At 36.4% G+C, this 15000-nt stretch overlaps 3 protein-coding genes and 1 long non-coding RNA gene across 10 annotated transcripts in view; 3 read left to right on the top strand and 1 right to left on the bottom strand.

Moving 5' to 3' along the window:
* alg5 (ALG5 dolichyl-phosphate beta-glucosyltransferase) overlaps positions 1-965 on the top strand; it is a 6527-nt gene extending 5562 nt beyond the window's left edge. For both annotated transcript variants that reach the window (XM_048181640.1, XM_048181639.1), the window contains exons 9-10: positions 332-417; positions 571-965. In XM_048181640.1, the coding sequence (XP_048037597.1) occupies positions 332-417; positions 571-686 (202 nt within the window). In that variant the 3' untranslated portion in view covers positions 687-965. The remainder of the gene's footprint in view (positions 1-331; positions 418-570) is intronic.
* A 974-nt stretch (positions 966-1939) lies between these two features.
* smad9 (SMAD family member 9) lies at positions 1940-11035 on the top strand. 4 transcript variants are annotated; one of them, XM_048181617.1, is made up of 8 exons: positions 1940-2073; positions 2722-2968; positions 4800-5392; positions 5506-5763; positions 5935-6042; positions 7399-7620; positions 8576-8832; positions 10488-11035. In XM_048181617.1, the coding sequence occupies exons 3-8, from the start codon at positions 4981-4983 to the stop codon at positions 10629-10631; spliced, it is 1401 nt and encodes a 466-aa protein (XP_048037574.1). In that variant the 5' UTR covers positions 1940-2073; positions 2722-2968; positions 4800-4980; the 3' UTR covers positions 10632-11035. The 4 variants fall into 4 exon arrangements, with proteins under 4 accessions (XP_048037574.1, XP_048037571.1, XP_048037572.1 ...); XM_048181614.1 differs by having other exon boundaries at positions 5932-6042; XM_048181615.1 differs by lacking the exon at positions 1940-2073 and having other exon boundaries at positions 2645-2968; positions 5932-6042.
* On the bottom strand, positions 10909-13739 carry LOC125262767 (regulatory factor X-associated protein). Its single transcript, XM_048181653.1, has 3 exons — positions 13145-13739; positions 12944-13054; positions 10909-11798 (listed from the first exon to the last, which is right to left on the bottom strand). Exons 1-3 carry the CDS (start codon positions 13514-13516, stop codon positions 11703-11705), a joined length of 579 nt encoding a protein of 192 aa, XP_048037610.1. The 5' UTR covers positions 13517-13739; the 3' UTR covers positions 10909-11702.
* Positions 13740-13774: 35 nt separating this feature from the next.
* The window catches only part of LOC125262772, a 17898-nt gene continuing 16672 nt past the window's right edge, over positions 13775-15000 (top strand). For 2 of the 3 annotated variants that reach the window (XR_007183599.1, XR_007183598.1), the window contains exon 1: positions 13775-14032. This is a non-coding gene — a long non-coding RNA (uncharacterized LOC125262772). The other variant, XR_007183600.1, reaches the window with a different exon arrangement.

The following is a 15000-nucleotide window of genomic DNA, read 5'->3' as shown; positions in this document are numbered from 1 at the left end:
ACTGTGATAAAAGAGGTTATGCTGTAGTGTTTATTATGAGAACAATAAACTTTTCTTTTTTTTTTACCTTGGAGAACTCCAAAGCAAAATTAGAAACCTCTAAAACAGCTTAAAGGGGCTGCAACTTTTGCACATATTGCATCGAATTTTGGAATTTGGTTACTTTTATAAGAAACATATATTTATATATATATTTTTTTTTTATTATTATAGAATTTTATATATATATATATATATATATATATATATATATATATATATATAGAATATTACAAGAATTTTTTATTTGAATTTTAACCTCTTAATTAAAATACATGTTTTGTCCATGTAGGGCATTTGATGTGGAACTTCTCTTCATTGCTCAGTGTTTTGACATCCCTGTAGCAGAAGTGGCTGTTAACTGGACAGAGATTGAAGGTTTGTGCTGTCAGTTTTGAAATATAATGCACTTAAAACATAGGCAATTAAAAGACTTCATACTTTATATCTTATTTCTTAGCAGTATATGTCACAAAAATGAAGGTTATTGCCACTATGAGGTAATGAAGACTTGTTTTATTGCACATTTAGGGTCAAAGTTGGTGCCATTCTGGAGTTGGCTACAGATGGGCCGGGATCTAGTCTTTATCAGACTGCGTTACCTCACTGGTGCCTGGAAGCTGGAGTCTGAGAGAAAAACTCAGTAGCTGTTGTTACTGCTAGTGTGCTGTTCATGAGCTAACATGGGCCAATGGTTAAACTCACAGCCCTTTGCCACAAATGAGCGCACTGTACGCAATCGGTGCACAGCATTAGCTGTTCATTATCACTGACCGTGCCGTGACCACATAAGGGGATTGTCCTTGTCTTTTTATTTTTTTATGTAATATCTCTGTTTTTCATGGTTTTCTTTTACATACTGTATTAGGTTTTTGTTTTGAAAAGTGACAGATGGTTCTTGGGCAAATAAAGAAAAATTATAATCAGTTAGTGTTTCTGTATTTACAACTAATTTGAAATGTCGCACAGAACCAGATGAAGACAAATGATGCCCGGTTTTTATGGCACTCTTTTTCTTTTTTAATTAAACAAGCTTATTTGAAAAACAAATTGTTTTATGCAGAGCATTCAAGAATAATTTCTGGGCCTGATTTATGATTTTAAAAGAAATTATGTGGTGTGTGTGCTTAAAAGACGATGTTTAAAATCAGTGCAATGTGTGCATATACGGATTAAAAATACAGTCGACTAACATAAATGGTCCATGGCAGGGCAGTAGATAGGGTATCCGGGGTTGTTGCTGTGGGGTCCCCCTTGGTTGAAATCGTGGCCCCCCTTCGAAAGATGGGGGCCTAGAATCTAGAATCGTCACCACCTTTCGCCCTTCTCGTGACAGACCTGAACCATGGTCTGGTGTGTACTCGGGCCTTTTTAATGTGGTTTACACAATGGGTTGCTCTGCACCCTGGAGAGAATATCCTGTTTGTCCTCCCTTTCTCCCCACCAGGAAGGCATCTGTTTGTAGTCAGCCGCTTTATCTTGTCAGCCACTCTAAAAGATGGTGTATTTCAATATTTTACATTGACAAATTATTTTTAAGATCCGTTATTTAAGCAGCTATAGATGTATTGTATTTCTCCTGTCTGCTTAGCCCTAAATATAGAGCCTCGTCAGTAATGTATATGATCCTGTGCACCTTGATTGAAGAGGATCATTTTGCGGTGTCCTTTTATTGGAAGCGAATTCCCCCTGCCAAACTCATTTGATCAAAGAGAGCACTAAATATGCGAGCTGTCATTATTGGGAGTATTGTTACGTTCCCCTGCAGTTGTTGTAAACTGTGAAAATGTCAAACTTCTAGACTCTCTGTCGCCATCCTGGCTTGCGTCATTAACTGGACAAGTCACTCTACGCACACAATCGAAGTGTATCCATCCGCGCCGAGGAGCGCAGGAGAAGTAGGGCTATCGATAAACGTGCTGGCGCTCCGCCAATCTGCCACTAAATATGTTTTGATTTTTACCATGCGAGCTTCTGCTACTTTCTACTTTAACTTTATTAATCATCTGCTTCCAAGTTCTAAACATATAACAGGTAAATGTTTAGAGAGAACAGGGCATTTTTAAATGAACACCTGTTTTGTTTTTTTACTTTAAATTTTTAGGCTAAATAAATAGAAAATGGCTTGTTTTAATCACTATGTCCAATGTTAGCGTTAAAATGAACAGGTTTCGAGCTATGAAGGGTTGACCCAAATAATTAAATGTACGTTTTTTAACGTACACAGACTTTCTGTCGCCATTAAAAGATTATTCTAGAAAGCGCTCGTGATCAGAAGTTGCGTTGCCTGTAACCATAGCAACTTCTCGAGCGTTTCCATTGGAATCGATATCCGACATCAACAAAACGTACTACTGTCATTATTTATATCACCAATGTTGATATAAAAACGTTATTATAGTAATATTTATTTGAAGTTAACCCGCTCGAATTGCTTCCTCCCAAATTCCTTTGAAAAGTCGACCGCTTGAAATTCACTGAAAAATAGCACACTGAGAATTACTGAAATTAAAGTCACGAAAACTACTTTGACAGTCACTTTCACTTTACAACTTTGGCCAAAAAGGTGCATCACTTCCTGTGAAAGAAAAAAACAGCTGTCCGCGCTTGTCGTCTGTCCCTGAAAACAAATTAAAAGTGAAACACTGCTGCCCACAATGACCTGCTTTCCCTCAATAATAGGCCTGAGAGTGAGTCTCCGGCTGCTCTTTTGAATGGGATGATCCCTCTGTGTCTGACGTCCTGGGAGAGTTCCAGGAGCTGCGGATGAATTCCGCACGAAGGCGCTGAGGCTCCAGTCAGACTGACGCCGCGGCGCTCGCTCCATCCAAACACACGCGCTGTACACCTCCAGTCGGCGCGAGATTCAGCGTTCGGCTATTTTGCGGAATTTCCCGACTACGCGGATTGTTATTGTCACAAGAATAAGGTAAGCAATAAAACTTGTTATATATACACCACTTCTGATATTATTTAGAATTTATTTCAGCACTTATAAAGTAAAAGTTGTATAAATTATGAAAAAAATAAGGTATGACAAGTGTCTTTTTTTAAACTTTATTTTGTCTGTATTTTGTCGTCTTCACGTTAACTTGTTGCTTCTTGTAAGTCCATATCACTGGAGGCTGCGTAAACAGAGACATTATGCCACTTGCTGCTTAATGATGCTGCTCAGAGTGATACATTTGTGACAGTTGTGTATACCTGAAATACTTTTTTTTTTTTAAATAAGTGCCAAATGTAACATTTTAACATTTCTTAAAGCAAACAAACAAAGTGAAGTTGATGGAAAGGATGTGTATGCGTGTTTGCGGGGGAGTTAGGTGATTAAGCCTATCTCAGCACTCAGACTGCCAGACGCCAGTTTCATAAGGACACACTGCCTTTGAGAACAGAGCAGATGTATTCACCCTCGATTGATCTGCCTGCCTGTGCCTCTTTGAAACTGAGGCATGATTTCATACACTGCTATTAGTCCTATGTGATCTCATTCATCTCATACGATTATTTGATTTAGTTAGGGGCGTGTTAACACCTCTGGTAAGACATGCAATAATATTTTCAGAAGCTTTTATTTGACTAGACTGGCCAAATATGGAAGCCTCTCTGGTTTCAAATGCTGAAACGGCATTGATTTTTAGCAGATCATTTTCTGCATCAGAAAGTCTTGGACAGGAAAGGGAGAGGACGAATAGGTGAGGTCCAGCGAGAAACAGTAGGACCTGTTGACATCAACAACAACTCAGCAATATCTCAGAAATCTCAGCATGCACAGAAGCATGATGTAAGAGATCTTGAGATCTCCAAATTAATGTGTTGTGATTACGCCCTAATAGGTAGAATCTCACAAAATGTGTCAAGAATATGTCCATATCATATTTCACCCCAAAATCATGAGAGGCGTATAGGAAATTATATATAATATATAATATAATTATTATTTGCTTAAAGAATGTGGTGCCATTTAGCTTCTTATGTTTATATTTTTTGACATTATTTTTCATGACAATTAAGCATGTTTTCTTCCTGTAATGCAAAAAGTATGTTTCACTAAATACATAATAATAATTAATAATAGTAATAATAATTATATTATATATAAGTAAATTGTAAATGAATTATGTCAGTATTTTCAGTATTTTTCAAATTATTGTATTAAATATATTTTATTTAATTTTTTAAAATAATTTAAAATAAAAATAATTTAATCACACACACACATAAAATTGTATTATATATATACATATATATATATATATATATATATATATATATATATATATATATATATATATATATATAAAATATAATTAAATAAATATAAAATTAAAAAATACATTTTTAATAAAATTTTTATTTAGTACTTAATTTTTTTAAGTATTATTTTAAGTATTTTTTAAGTAAAAATTAAAGCCAGTTAAAAATACAGACAATCAATTTACAATTTACTTATCTTTATTATTATTAAATATGTATTTAATTCTATTATTAAAAACAATAACATTATATATTTTTATTAATTTTTTTTTATTTAAAGTATAAAGGCAGGTAAAATACTGACACTAACAATTTACATATCTTTATTATTATTATTAAATATTTATTTGTTTATTAAAATTATATATTAGTTTTAAAAAATAATTAAATAAATAAATAATTTTTAAAACTTTTAGTTTGAAATACAAATTAATTAAAAATGTACTTATTATCTTTTTATTATTATTATTAAATCTGACATGCTTCTTTGTTTCTTTCACCAGATCCAAACTGTTGACAGCCTGATGAAAACATCCCTGTCAGGGGGTTTATTTTACACTCAGCTGTATCTTGGCTGTAAAGAAATAAACTGAGGCTCCTGGGTTGAAGTGATTTAAGACAGATCTGCCTTGCGTGCCCCAAACTTTGAAAAAAATCCAGTCCCCAGTGTCACCCCATCCCACAATGCACTCCACAACATCCATCACTTCCCTCTTCTCCTTCACCAGTCCAGCTGTGAAAAGACTGCTGGGCTGGAAACAAGGAGATGAGGAGGAAAAGTGGGCGGAAAAGGCTGTTGATTCCCTTGTAAAGAAGCTTAAGAAGAAAAAAGGGGCCATGGAAGAGCTGGAAAAGGCTCTGAGCTGTCCTGGCCAGCCCAGTAAATGTGTGACCATCCCTCGATCCCTAGACGGAAGGCTCCAGGTGTCCCATCGTAAAGGTCTGCCACACGTTATCTACTGCAGAGTGTGGCGCTGGCCGGATCTTCAGTCCCACCACGAGCTCAAAGCGCTGGATTGCTGCGAGTTTCCATTTGGCTCCAAGCAGAAGGAGATCTGCATCAATCCATATCATTACCGCCGTGTGGAGACGCCAGGTGAAAATCAATACACAAACCACCTTTTCTTGTTTTCTTCCATATTGATTATAGCTTTATGCATTAGTATAAATCTGTTAGTAATCTTCTTTTTCTTTTTTTTCCCCAAACAGTTCTACCCCCAGTCCTTGTGCCACGTCACAGTGAGTTCAACCCCCAGCACAGTTTGCTGGCAAAGTTCCGGAATGCTTCCCTACACAATGAGCCTCTCATGCCCCAAAATGCCACTTACCCAGACTCCTTCCCTGCAATGCCCTGTAGCTCGTTTTCTTCATCTCCTTCCAGCTCTTTAAACCAGTCCCCCACTGCACACAGCTACCCAAACTCCCCCAGCAGTGGAACTGACCCTGGGAGCCCCTACCAAATCACAGGTACAACAAATTGACACTCATTTAACAATAATGATAGTCAAAGGCACTCGAATCTTGTTGAAAAAGTTTAAAAAAGTCTTTATTGCTTGGATGAAATGTAGTGCCACTGAACTGCATACATTCATACAGTCTTTCTGGTCGTTCAAAACCGTTGTTCTCATTGCACAGCAGAGACGCCTCCTCCACCCTACAGTATGATGGAGACCACTCCGTCTGAGGATGTGAAACCAGGAGAGTCCTCCAACCCCAATAAACTCATTCTGTCAGCCCCCCATCGAGGTGAGACTCTAGACTTATTGTGCATTATTTATGTGCAATATCAGTCAAAAGTTGTGAACACACCTACTCATTTGTTGTTATTAACTTAAACTATTAAAAGTTATTTTTGTAGTTTTTTGTTAATTGAAATGATGCTGAAATAAAATATAATATAAAAAATAGTTGTAAACTTTAAAAATGTAAACAAAAATAAGAAATATTGATTGGGCTAATAACTGAAATTAAAAAAGTTATTAAAAATTATACATTGCTATAATTGAAAAAAATAATAAAGCTAAATAGAAATAAAATTAAGGTAAAATTAAAATGAAAACTGAAAATATAGAAATAAAAACTCATTCGAAATAACAAATACTGTAATATTATATTTTGTCTAAAAATTAATGTATCTTTTGTTTCGAATCAGTGGTTCGGAGCATGTATCAAACTGCCAAAATCACGCCCCCCCAGTGGTGAACCATTGAAATTTCAAAACACTTTTGACATAACGAAGCTTCGTTTACTTAAATCACGTGACTTTGGCAGTTTGATACTCGCTCCAAACCACTGATTCGAAACAAAAGATTCGTAAAGCTTCAAAGCTTCATGAAGCAGTGTTTTGAGATCGCCCATCACTAGATATTGTTGAATAAAGTCATTATTTCATTTTTTTTGGTGCACTAAAAGTATTCTCGTCGCTTCACAACATTAAGGTTGAACCACTGTAGTCATGAACTGATTTAAATACATCTTTAGTAGCTTTCTGGGCATTTGAAAGTGTTAATTGTCTTGCTGGCAATGGAGGCCTCACTAAGCCATCGGATTTTATGAAACATATCTTAATTTGTGTTCTGAAGATGAACGAAGGTCTTACAGGTGTGGAACGACATGAGGGTGAGTAATTAATGACAGAATTTTCATTTTTGGGTGAACTAACCCTTTAAAAATTCTGAATATTTTTGGGCTGCTTTTCCTTCAATAACTGGTCTAAAGGCCCATTCTCAACAAGAACGATAACTCTAACTCTAGTTTTGATAATTTTTCTAATTCAGGGAGAATAGGGAAGTCCACATCACAGCGCTAATGACACCGAAACAGTGGAACAATATCATTGGAATTATTTTCAGAACTTGATTGATTTTGATTTTGATTTTGATTTTGATTTTGATTTTGATTTGATTTGATTTTAATTTTATTCTTTTAGGCATAATCCATATGATAATGTTTTTAAAATCAGGTAAAACACAAATCTAGCCTGGTGTTTCATGGTTTCATGGTGCCAAGTTTCTTTTTTTTTTTTAATTAAAATTCATCATCAGTATGGAATGAGAGGTAGGACATATGATATTTTATGGGTGCCTTTGTTTTTTTCTCCAGACTTGAGGCCAGTGTGTTATGAGGAACCAGAGTACTGGTGTTCAGTGGCGTATTATGAACTGAACAACAGGGTGGGTGAGACATTCCACGCCTCTTCCCGAAGCATCCTCGTGGACGGCTTCACAGATCCCTCCAACAACAAGAACCGGTTCTGTCTTGGATTACTATCCAACGTCAACCGAAACTCTACCATTGAACACACTCGCAGACACATAGGCAAAGGTTTGTTTAAAGTTTTACATTTCTTTTTTGCATTTTGGATCAGAAAACAGTTGCTTTGAGAAGATCAAACTGATAATGGTCTTTCATCCGTTAATGCAATTCCAAGAGAAAGTAATAAAAAATAAAAATCACTGTTTTTATGGTGCCAGATAGTGCTGGCCAGTCAACATTGCACTTCAGAAACCCAGCGGGACAGATAGAGTCCACACTATCCAAATGTTGGCTTTTCTCAGGGTGCTGGATGAGCGTCACTGTGCCAGTGTTGGAAAGACATTAAGTGTTGCCATAGGTTACAGCAGTGACAGGGAGAAGTATGCATACACACCCACACATACCGGGCATAGATGGACGGAGGCCAAGTTTGAGTTCCATCTACTTGTGTGAGAGATCCTGGTGGGAAAAGCGCCAAGGACAACGACATAATCCAGATCAGGATGCTTCAGGAGATTATTAAGGTTTCCTCTTGGCACGTGATAAAACGTGATGAATGCATGGTTTGTGGATAATGATTTCTGGGATTTACCAAGTTCAAAGGTGGTGATGTACTGTTTTATGTGTGGACTTTGCAGTAGTTCACAGTGGTGGGAAAACACACTTGTATAAAAGCCACTTTAGAACTGTTATTATAAGTTATTTTTTATTCTTTTTGTTTGTTGACCTATGAAATCTAAGACTATGAAGTCTTAAAGTCAGCATAAAAGGAAGTTGCGATAGCCCTTTCTTCCCTATTGCTTCTCAAACAAGAAAAAAATGTAGGGTGGGACTTGATTTTGTCTGTCAAAAAAAAAAAAAATTTTTTGCAATATTTTTTTACAATAAGACCAGCGGTATGCAATAAGTGAGATAAAGCTACATTTTGATTTAATGTTCATGATTTTAGCCGTGTATTTAGCCGCAGATGGATAAATGTGCAACTAATGACTCGCTTTTAAACCTCTTCTCTCTTTTGTTGTAGGTGTGCACTTGTATTACGTCGGAGGGGAGGTGTACGCAGAGTGTCTGAGTGACAGCAGTATTTTCGTACAGAGTCGGAACTGTAACTACCAGCATGGTTTTCACCCCACCACCGTCTGCAAGATCCCGAGTGGATGCAGCCTCAAGATCTTCAACAACCAGTTGTTTGCCCAGCTGTTGTCACAGTCGGTAAATCACGGCTTCGAGGTGGTGTATGAACTCACCAAGATGTGCACCATCAGGATGAGTTTTGTCAAGGTAAAGAGGTTTAGAATATGTGGTGCATAATGATTAATCTAAACCCTACTGGGCGGCTAATAAAGGTTATGTAAACACTAGTTTCGCTGAATCGCTGAATGCTATTGATTCACTAAAGTGAACTGAATCATTAGAGTCTTTCCTTTGCGAATCAGTCTACATTGGTTGTGTTGGATGCATTTGATTCACTTTAAAAAACCGGCTCATAAAAGTCTTTCCATTGGGAATCAGTCTACACTGGTTGAGCTGGATGTGTTTGATTCACTTAAAAGAACCGACTCATAAAAGTCCTTTGACTGGGAATCAGTCTACACTGGTTGCACTGGATGCATTTGATTCAATTTAAAGAATTAGCTCATAAATGTCCTTCGACTGGGAATCAGTCTACACTGGTTGTGTTGGATGCATTTGATTCGCTTTAAAGAACCGACTCATAAAAGTCCTTTGACTGGGAATCAGTCTACACCGGTTGAGCTGGATGCGTTTGATTCACTTTAAAGAATTAGCTCATAAATATCCTTCAATTGGAAATGAGTTTGAAAAAAATTTGATTTACTTTAAAGAAAAGCCTCATAAAAGTCCTTCGAATGGGAATCAGTCTATACTGGATGAGCTGTATTGTAGCTATGCTTTTGACTCAATTAAAAGAACTGGTTCATAAGAGTTTTTTTGTTTAGGAATTGGACTACTCTGGGTGCACTGTATGAATTTGATTCACTTAACACAACCTGCTCATAAGAGTCATTCGTTCGGGAATCAGTCTAAACTGGTTGTGTTGGATTAAGAACTGAATCATTAGAGTCTTTCCTTCGGGAATCGGACAACAAGAATCTTATTAGATTTATTCATTCTGAAGACTACACTGGTTGCGCGTTTTGTTTCATGCTGTAGATTCAGTAGTCGTGCCGTGTCGATTAAGTAGGCTAGTGTATAACTATAAAACTCTGTCAGAGAATTTTAGTACGTTTTTTAGTTATGTTTTTAGTACCAAATGGTTCTACATGCAAGAATTTTAAATAGAACCGAATAAGAAATGGCTCTCAGTACCTTATCCTAAACTCTATTCTCTTTTTCTTCAGAAAATGCAAAAAACTACTTGATGTTATGGTTTATTCTAAATATAAATATAACAGCATTTTATATAAGACTGTTGTCAAGTTTATTACCTCCAACAATATGGTTGAAAGTGGCTGTTGAAAATACAGAAAAGTCATCAACGTCATTCACATGCTAACAGCTCTCTAGGTGGTTAGCAGTTTCAAATAGAAAATCTTCTAAGTGTTGCTATGCAAACTTAATATGTAGTTATTCTAATCTTTGGCTTGCTGTTTTATGGATGTAGCTCTGCCAAAACACACTGCAGATCCCATAGCTCTGGAGTTCTCCTGTTACTGACTGATACGACATGCACAATATTCCCTACTTGATCTGTTATGTATGCAGACACATAACAACAAATTGTTTGTGATCATTTCTATGTTAAAATACTTTATGAATGACATGGAATTGCAAATTAGTTTTTGGAAAACTAGTTTGCAATTTCTTTTTGGATCGTCAAATACTTCTATTATTGTAGTTTTTAAAAACCTGTTTAGCACTTTAGGTGTTGTATAAAGATGCCCAAGTAATGAGGATCAAATGTCTCCTCTTCTCAGGGCTGGGGAGCTGAGTACCACCGTCAGGATGTCACCAGCACCCCCTGCTGGATAGAAATCCATCTGCATGGGCCTCTGCAGTGGCTGGACAAAGTTCTGACCCAAATGGGCTCCCCACACAATCCCATTTCCTCTGTATCCTAATGCATTGCAGAACAAGGGGAATAGTTTCCCAATAGACTTTTATAGCAACCTAAGACACAAATGCTCTCTCTCTGTCTTTTCAGTGGATGTTTATGGTACCAGTGTAGGATCAGCCAGGAAGTATCAAGCGGTTAAATAAGCAGCTGTGTGGTTAGATAAGTGTTGCATTGTTTTTAATGAAAAAAAACTCTGCTATTTCACAGTATGTACTAGCTGAGATCAATTCAGATAGAATCTCTCTAATAGGAAGCCAAAGAAATATGTTAGTAGGCAGGTACTTGTTCTGGCAATGTTTTATTTGTGTCATATAACATTGTGCCTTCTGTAACATTTCATGTTGCTGTTGTTGTTGTTTTCACCTGCATTAGCTTTCTTGTTTTTGTAATATAAAAATCTCTGTTCTATTTGTGCCTGTTTATTTTTTGGCCCAAACGCAAATATGAAATTTAAAAACGAAACAAAAAAAGTAGAAAAATCCACAGCATTTATGCTTTTAAAACTGCAGTTTATCAATCTTCAAAAGATTAATAAAAACTTCATTGAGCTTACCCCATCTTTAAAATAATAATAAAGCTGACTGAAGAATTCTGGGTGTATGCTGTGTCTTTCAGCTACACTGTCATGATGGCTAAAAAGCTAAAACTAAATCGTAGCTTTCATTGGTAACCTTACCAAACATTACAGATTAGATTGAGATCACTAAAAAAAATTAACTTCTACAGCTGCCGTTTCATATTTTCAATCATTAATTTAAAATCACTAAATGATACTACATGAGGCCGAACAGGATGGCTAGTCAAATGCATTATTGATATACAGTAGATTTAGCTGCCAATTCATTTCATGATATCAACGAGCTTGATGGTGACAGCAGTACTTAAAATCGATCGGCTCCTTGTCAAATATCCCAGTTTTCAGAATGCAGTGTTGATAGTCTCCACAGCATCAAGGACAGCTGCAGGTCACAGATGCTCACAGTTCCCACATGAATATAGAATATTCCGCATTTAAAATTTGTTAAGTTGTGATCGCATTCAATCCTCAAAAGGATGAGTAAAGCATCTTCAGCCTTCAGTAGTTGTGCTGTGTTTGAGACCGATTCTGTGTGATCAGTAAACGCTGCTGCTGCTGAAGGAAGCTGATGACTTCTGGACTCCTCAGCAGAGACTGAAACACAAAAACAACAGAACATCAGCGAATGGTAAAACACATTGCTAAGAAAGGATATTCAGTTAATAAAATTATTAAATGTATAAAAAAATTGATAAACCTGTCAAAACTAGAAAAAAATATGGCAGCTAGGAGGAAAACATCTAATGATATATATATATATATATATATATATATATATATATATATATCGTATCACAATATATCGCAATACAAAATGCAGCAATATCGTATTGTGGATAGTGACAATATGTGTTGTGCATAAATGAAAATTACTGTGTGAGGAAAAAAATTCAAGTTTACAGAGTTTTAGTGTCATTACTCTTATTAAACTACTATATATATTGTTGAGTATAATGTATAATAATGCAATGGGGGAATATTAGTGGGTCCTGATAATGCTAAATGCCTTGTGTTACCAGTAAAAAGTGGCCTACATTATTGAATTATATCTAGTCAGTGACAGAGTGCAAACATGTTCATCTAAAATAAATTTGTGTTTCAGCATTAGAATCATGAATATTTTTATTCTGGTGTCACCATTGTCCTGTGCATTGGGTTACCAGCACCAAGTCCAAGCCTATGCATTTCCACCCCCAATGTAATACCAAATTTAGCATTTTATTCAACAATACATTTTTTTGTTATCATTTTACCATGTCTTGGAGTATCGTGATCAGTATTGTGATATGTATCGAATTGTTTTGTTTTGTTTATCATGAAATGTCTCGATTCGTGATGTGAGGGTATCATTACACCCCAATATATATATATATTATATATACACACATACATACACACACACACACACATATATATATTTATTTATATAAATTTTATTTTGTATTGCATATAATTTAACATGAACATTAACCTTTTTGATTTTTGACCCCCTGTCCTGTACAATGTGTTTGATTTGATATAGACAGTGTGTATACATTGTGCTATAGATAATGTGTATTAATAATAAGAAAAAGAAACAATTAAAATTTCATTTTCCTTTTTTTTTTTTTTACATGACTACATGAATTATGCATTATCTACTCTAATACCCACACACCTCTGCACCCACTGCATTAGGTTACCAGGGGGTGTACGAGTAAAAACACTCTAGCCCTAAAAAAATGTTTTAATGCACTTACCAGTCTCTTCTGGTTCAGCACCTGCTCTATCAGGGAGGGTCTGGCTGGTCTGTCTCCCATGGTACCCAGCCGTTGCTTAGTAACAGATACAGGCCTCTCCTCCGAACCCTCCTACACATCACGAAAGACAAAACCGTATGAAATTAAGCCTATAAAGTTAAAGTTTAAACCGAGACTGTTGTTTGTCCAAACGTTTCTTACGTCTATTTTTCCCGATGACATGGCCTGGTCGCTTTTCTTCTTCTTATACTTGTCCTTGTACATTTTATTCCGGTGTTTCTTGCACATCCAGGGTTTCCTGGCTTTGGCCACCTGAGTCGTGGTCTCCGTGCAGCCGTCATAGATGCAGGTCTTGGGCACGTTCTCGCTCTCTCCAGACGTCTCGTCGTCGTTGAGCTCCTCCGGGCTGGCCGCACCGTCTCTCGCCTCCGGCACGTCGCTCTCTTCGCCCGGGTCTTCCGCGTCGTACGGGAAGTTCTCCTGGTCGGACGGGGTGGTGCTGCTCTCCCCGGGCGCGGGGGTTTGGCCGTCTTTACCCGTGTTTACTAAACTAAGATGAACGCTGTCGCTCATTTCTCCTTTTTAGAGTCTCACCTGTCATTCAACCATATGTATGTACAGACCAGACTTGGCGCAGAATACTTTAGTTTAAAACAGATTTTATCTGTCGGTCATTGAAATACCACATTTTAAATGGCAGAAACCCAATAAATATAACCTACTTGCATAAAAACGGAGGAATATGAGTTCTGGAGGAGGTCACAACAAAAACAAAACAGCGATGGCCGCTGCAGAAAGAGACTCGCTTCTCTGTGTGTGATCAAATGGAAGTTTCGCCCTCTACCGGCACCAAACCGCGATGCAGATAAGCAGAAAAACACAATACACTGGCCCTAAACGAACCTACATTTTAATACGACGCTTAAATGTATGTCATTGCATTAGATAACCAAAAATCAAACTAGATGGCAGATGATACTCCGCTTTTGCCGCAATTATAGAGAGCATTCTGACGTTGTGGCAAACTTTGCTGCCCCTAACAAAGACCAGAATGCGTTTTCGCTGAAACCTCGAAGATCTCAAGTTCAAGTAAGTTGCTGTTCATCCAGCATCCATGCTAAAGAGACCACCAAGGATCCATCTAACCCAGCACATAACTGCTGAGATCACTAATGGGCTCTGAGCTCTAGTTTCTTTCGAACAGCTGTCAGACAGCTCAGTAAACATTCCTAGAGTAACCATATCACTCCTCAGGGTCACTTTATGGCCCCCGGATTGCTCCTTATTTGTCTGTTGTATCTCAGTTTGGCTGCTGTATTTTATTGCAGATTATATTGTTTATGTGTACACCATGTTAGTTCTACCAAAATATATCAAATAGTTCTATTGTGTTTACATGGAAGCTCATTTCTGCCACACAAGAAAAAAGTAATGCTTTGGTAAAAATGAAAAAAAAAATTGAAATAAAAAGTCATGACATGAAAAGCTGATTTCTTTGTCATAATTGACTTTTTATGTATTAATTATGACTTTGTCTCATAATTTTGATGGTCAATTTCGACATTATCTCATAATTACAACTTAGTTGGTCATAAATTTGAATTTTCATCTCATAAATATGACTTAGTTTTGACTTTTTTTGACTTCCTGACTGTAATATTTTCATCTTTTTATCTCACAATTATGACAGTATCTCATAATTTTTACTTTTTATATCATAATTATGAATTTACCAAAGCATTATTTGTTTATTTATGTTGCAGACATTGGCTTCCATAGTTTTATTCTGTTCTGTTTTGTTCTTAAAAACAAAAATTAAATATATAGTAAGTAAAATTAAGTTAAATTGTATAATAAATATTTTGCTTTTAAGAAATTAGGACAAAAAGTATTTGGACATTTCCTGGTTATCAAACATTAGTGGATCCTGTCCATAGTTAATGTGACCTGAGTGAAATTGGCTTTATAAAAATCACTATAAGACCTTAAGTTGGTTAAAAGTACATGCAAAAGTGAAGTTAGTTCTGAGAATAATTTTATTTCTAATCCAATGAAAC

The sequence above is a fragment of the Megalobrama amblycephala genome, linkage group LG2 (assembly GCF_018812025.1).
Source record: "Megalobrama amblycephala isolate DHTTF-2021 linkage group LG2, ASM1881202v1, whole genome shotgun sequence".
Taxonomy (NCBI): Eukaryota; Metazoa; Chordata; class Actinopteri; order Cypriniformes; family Xenocyprididae; genus Megalobrama; species Megalobrama amblycephala.
Note: the sequence above shows the minus strand (reverse complement) of the source record. Positions and strands in the feature narration are given on the sequence as shown.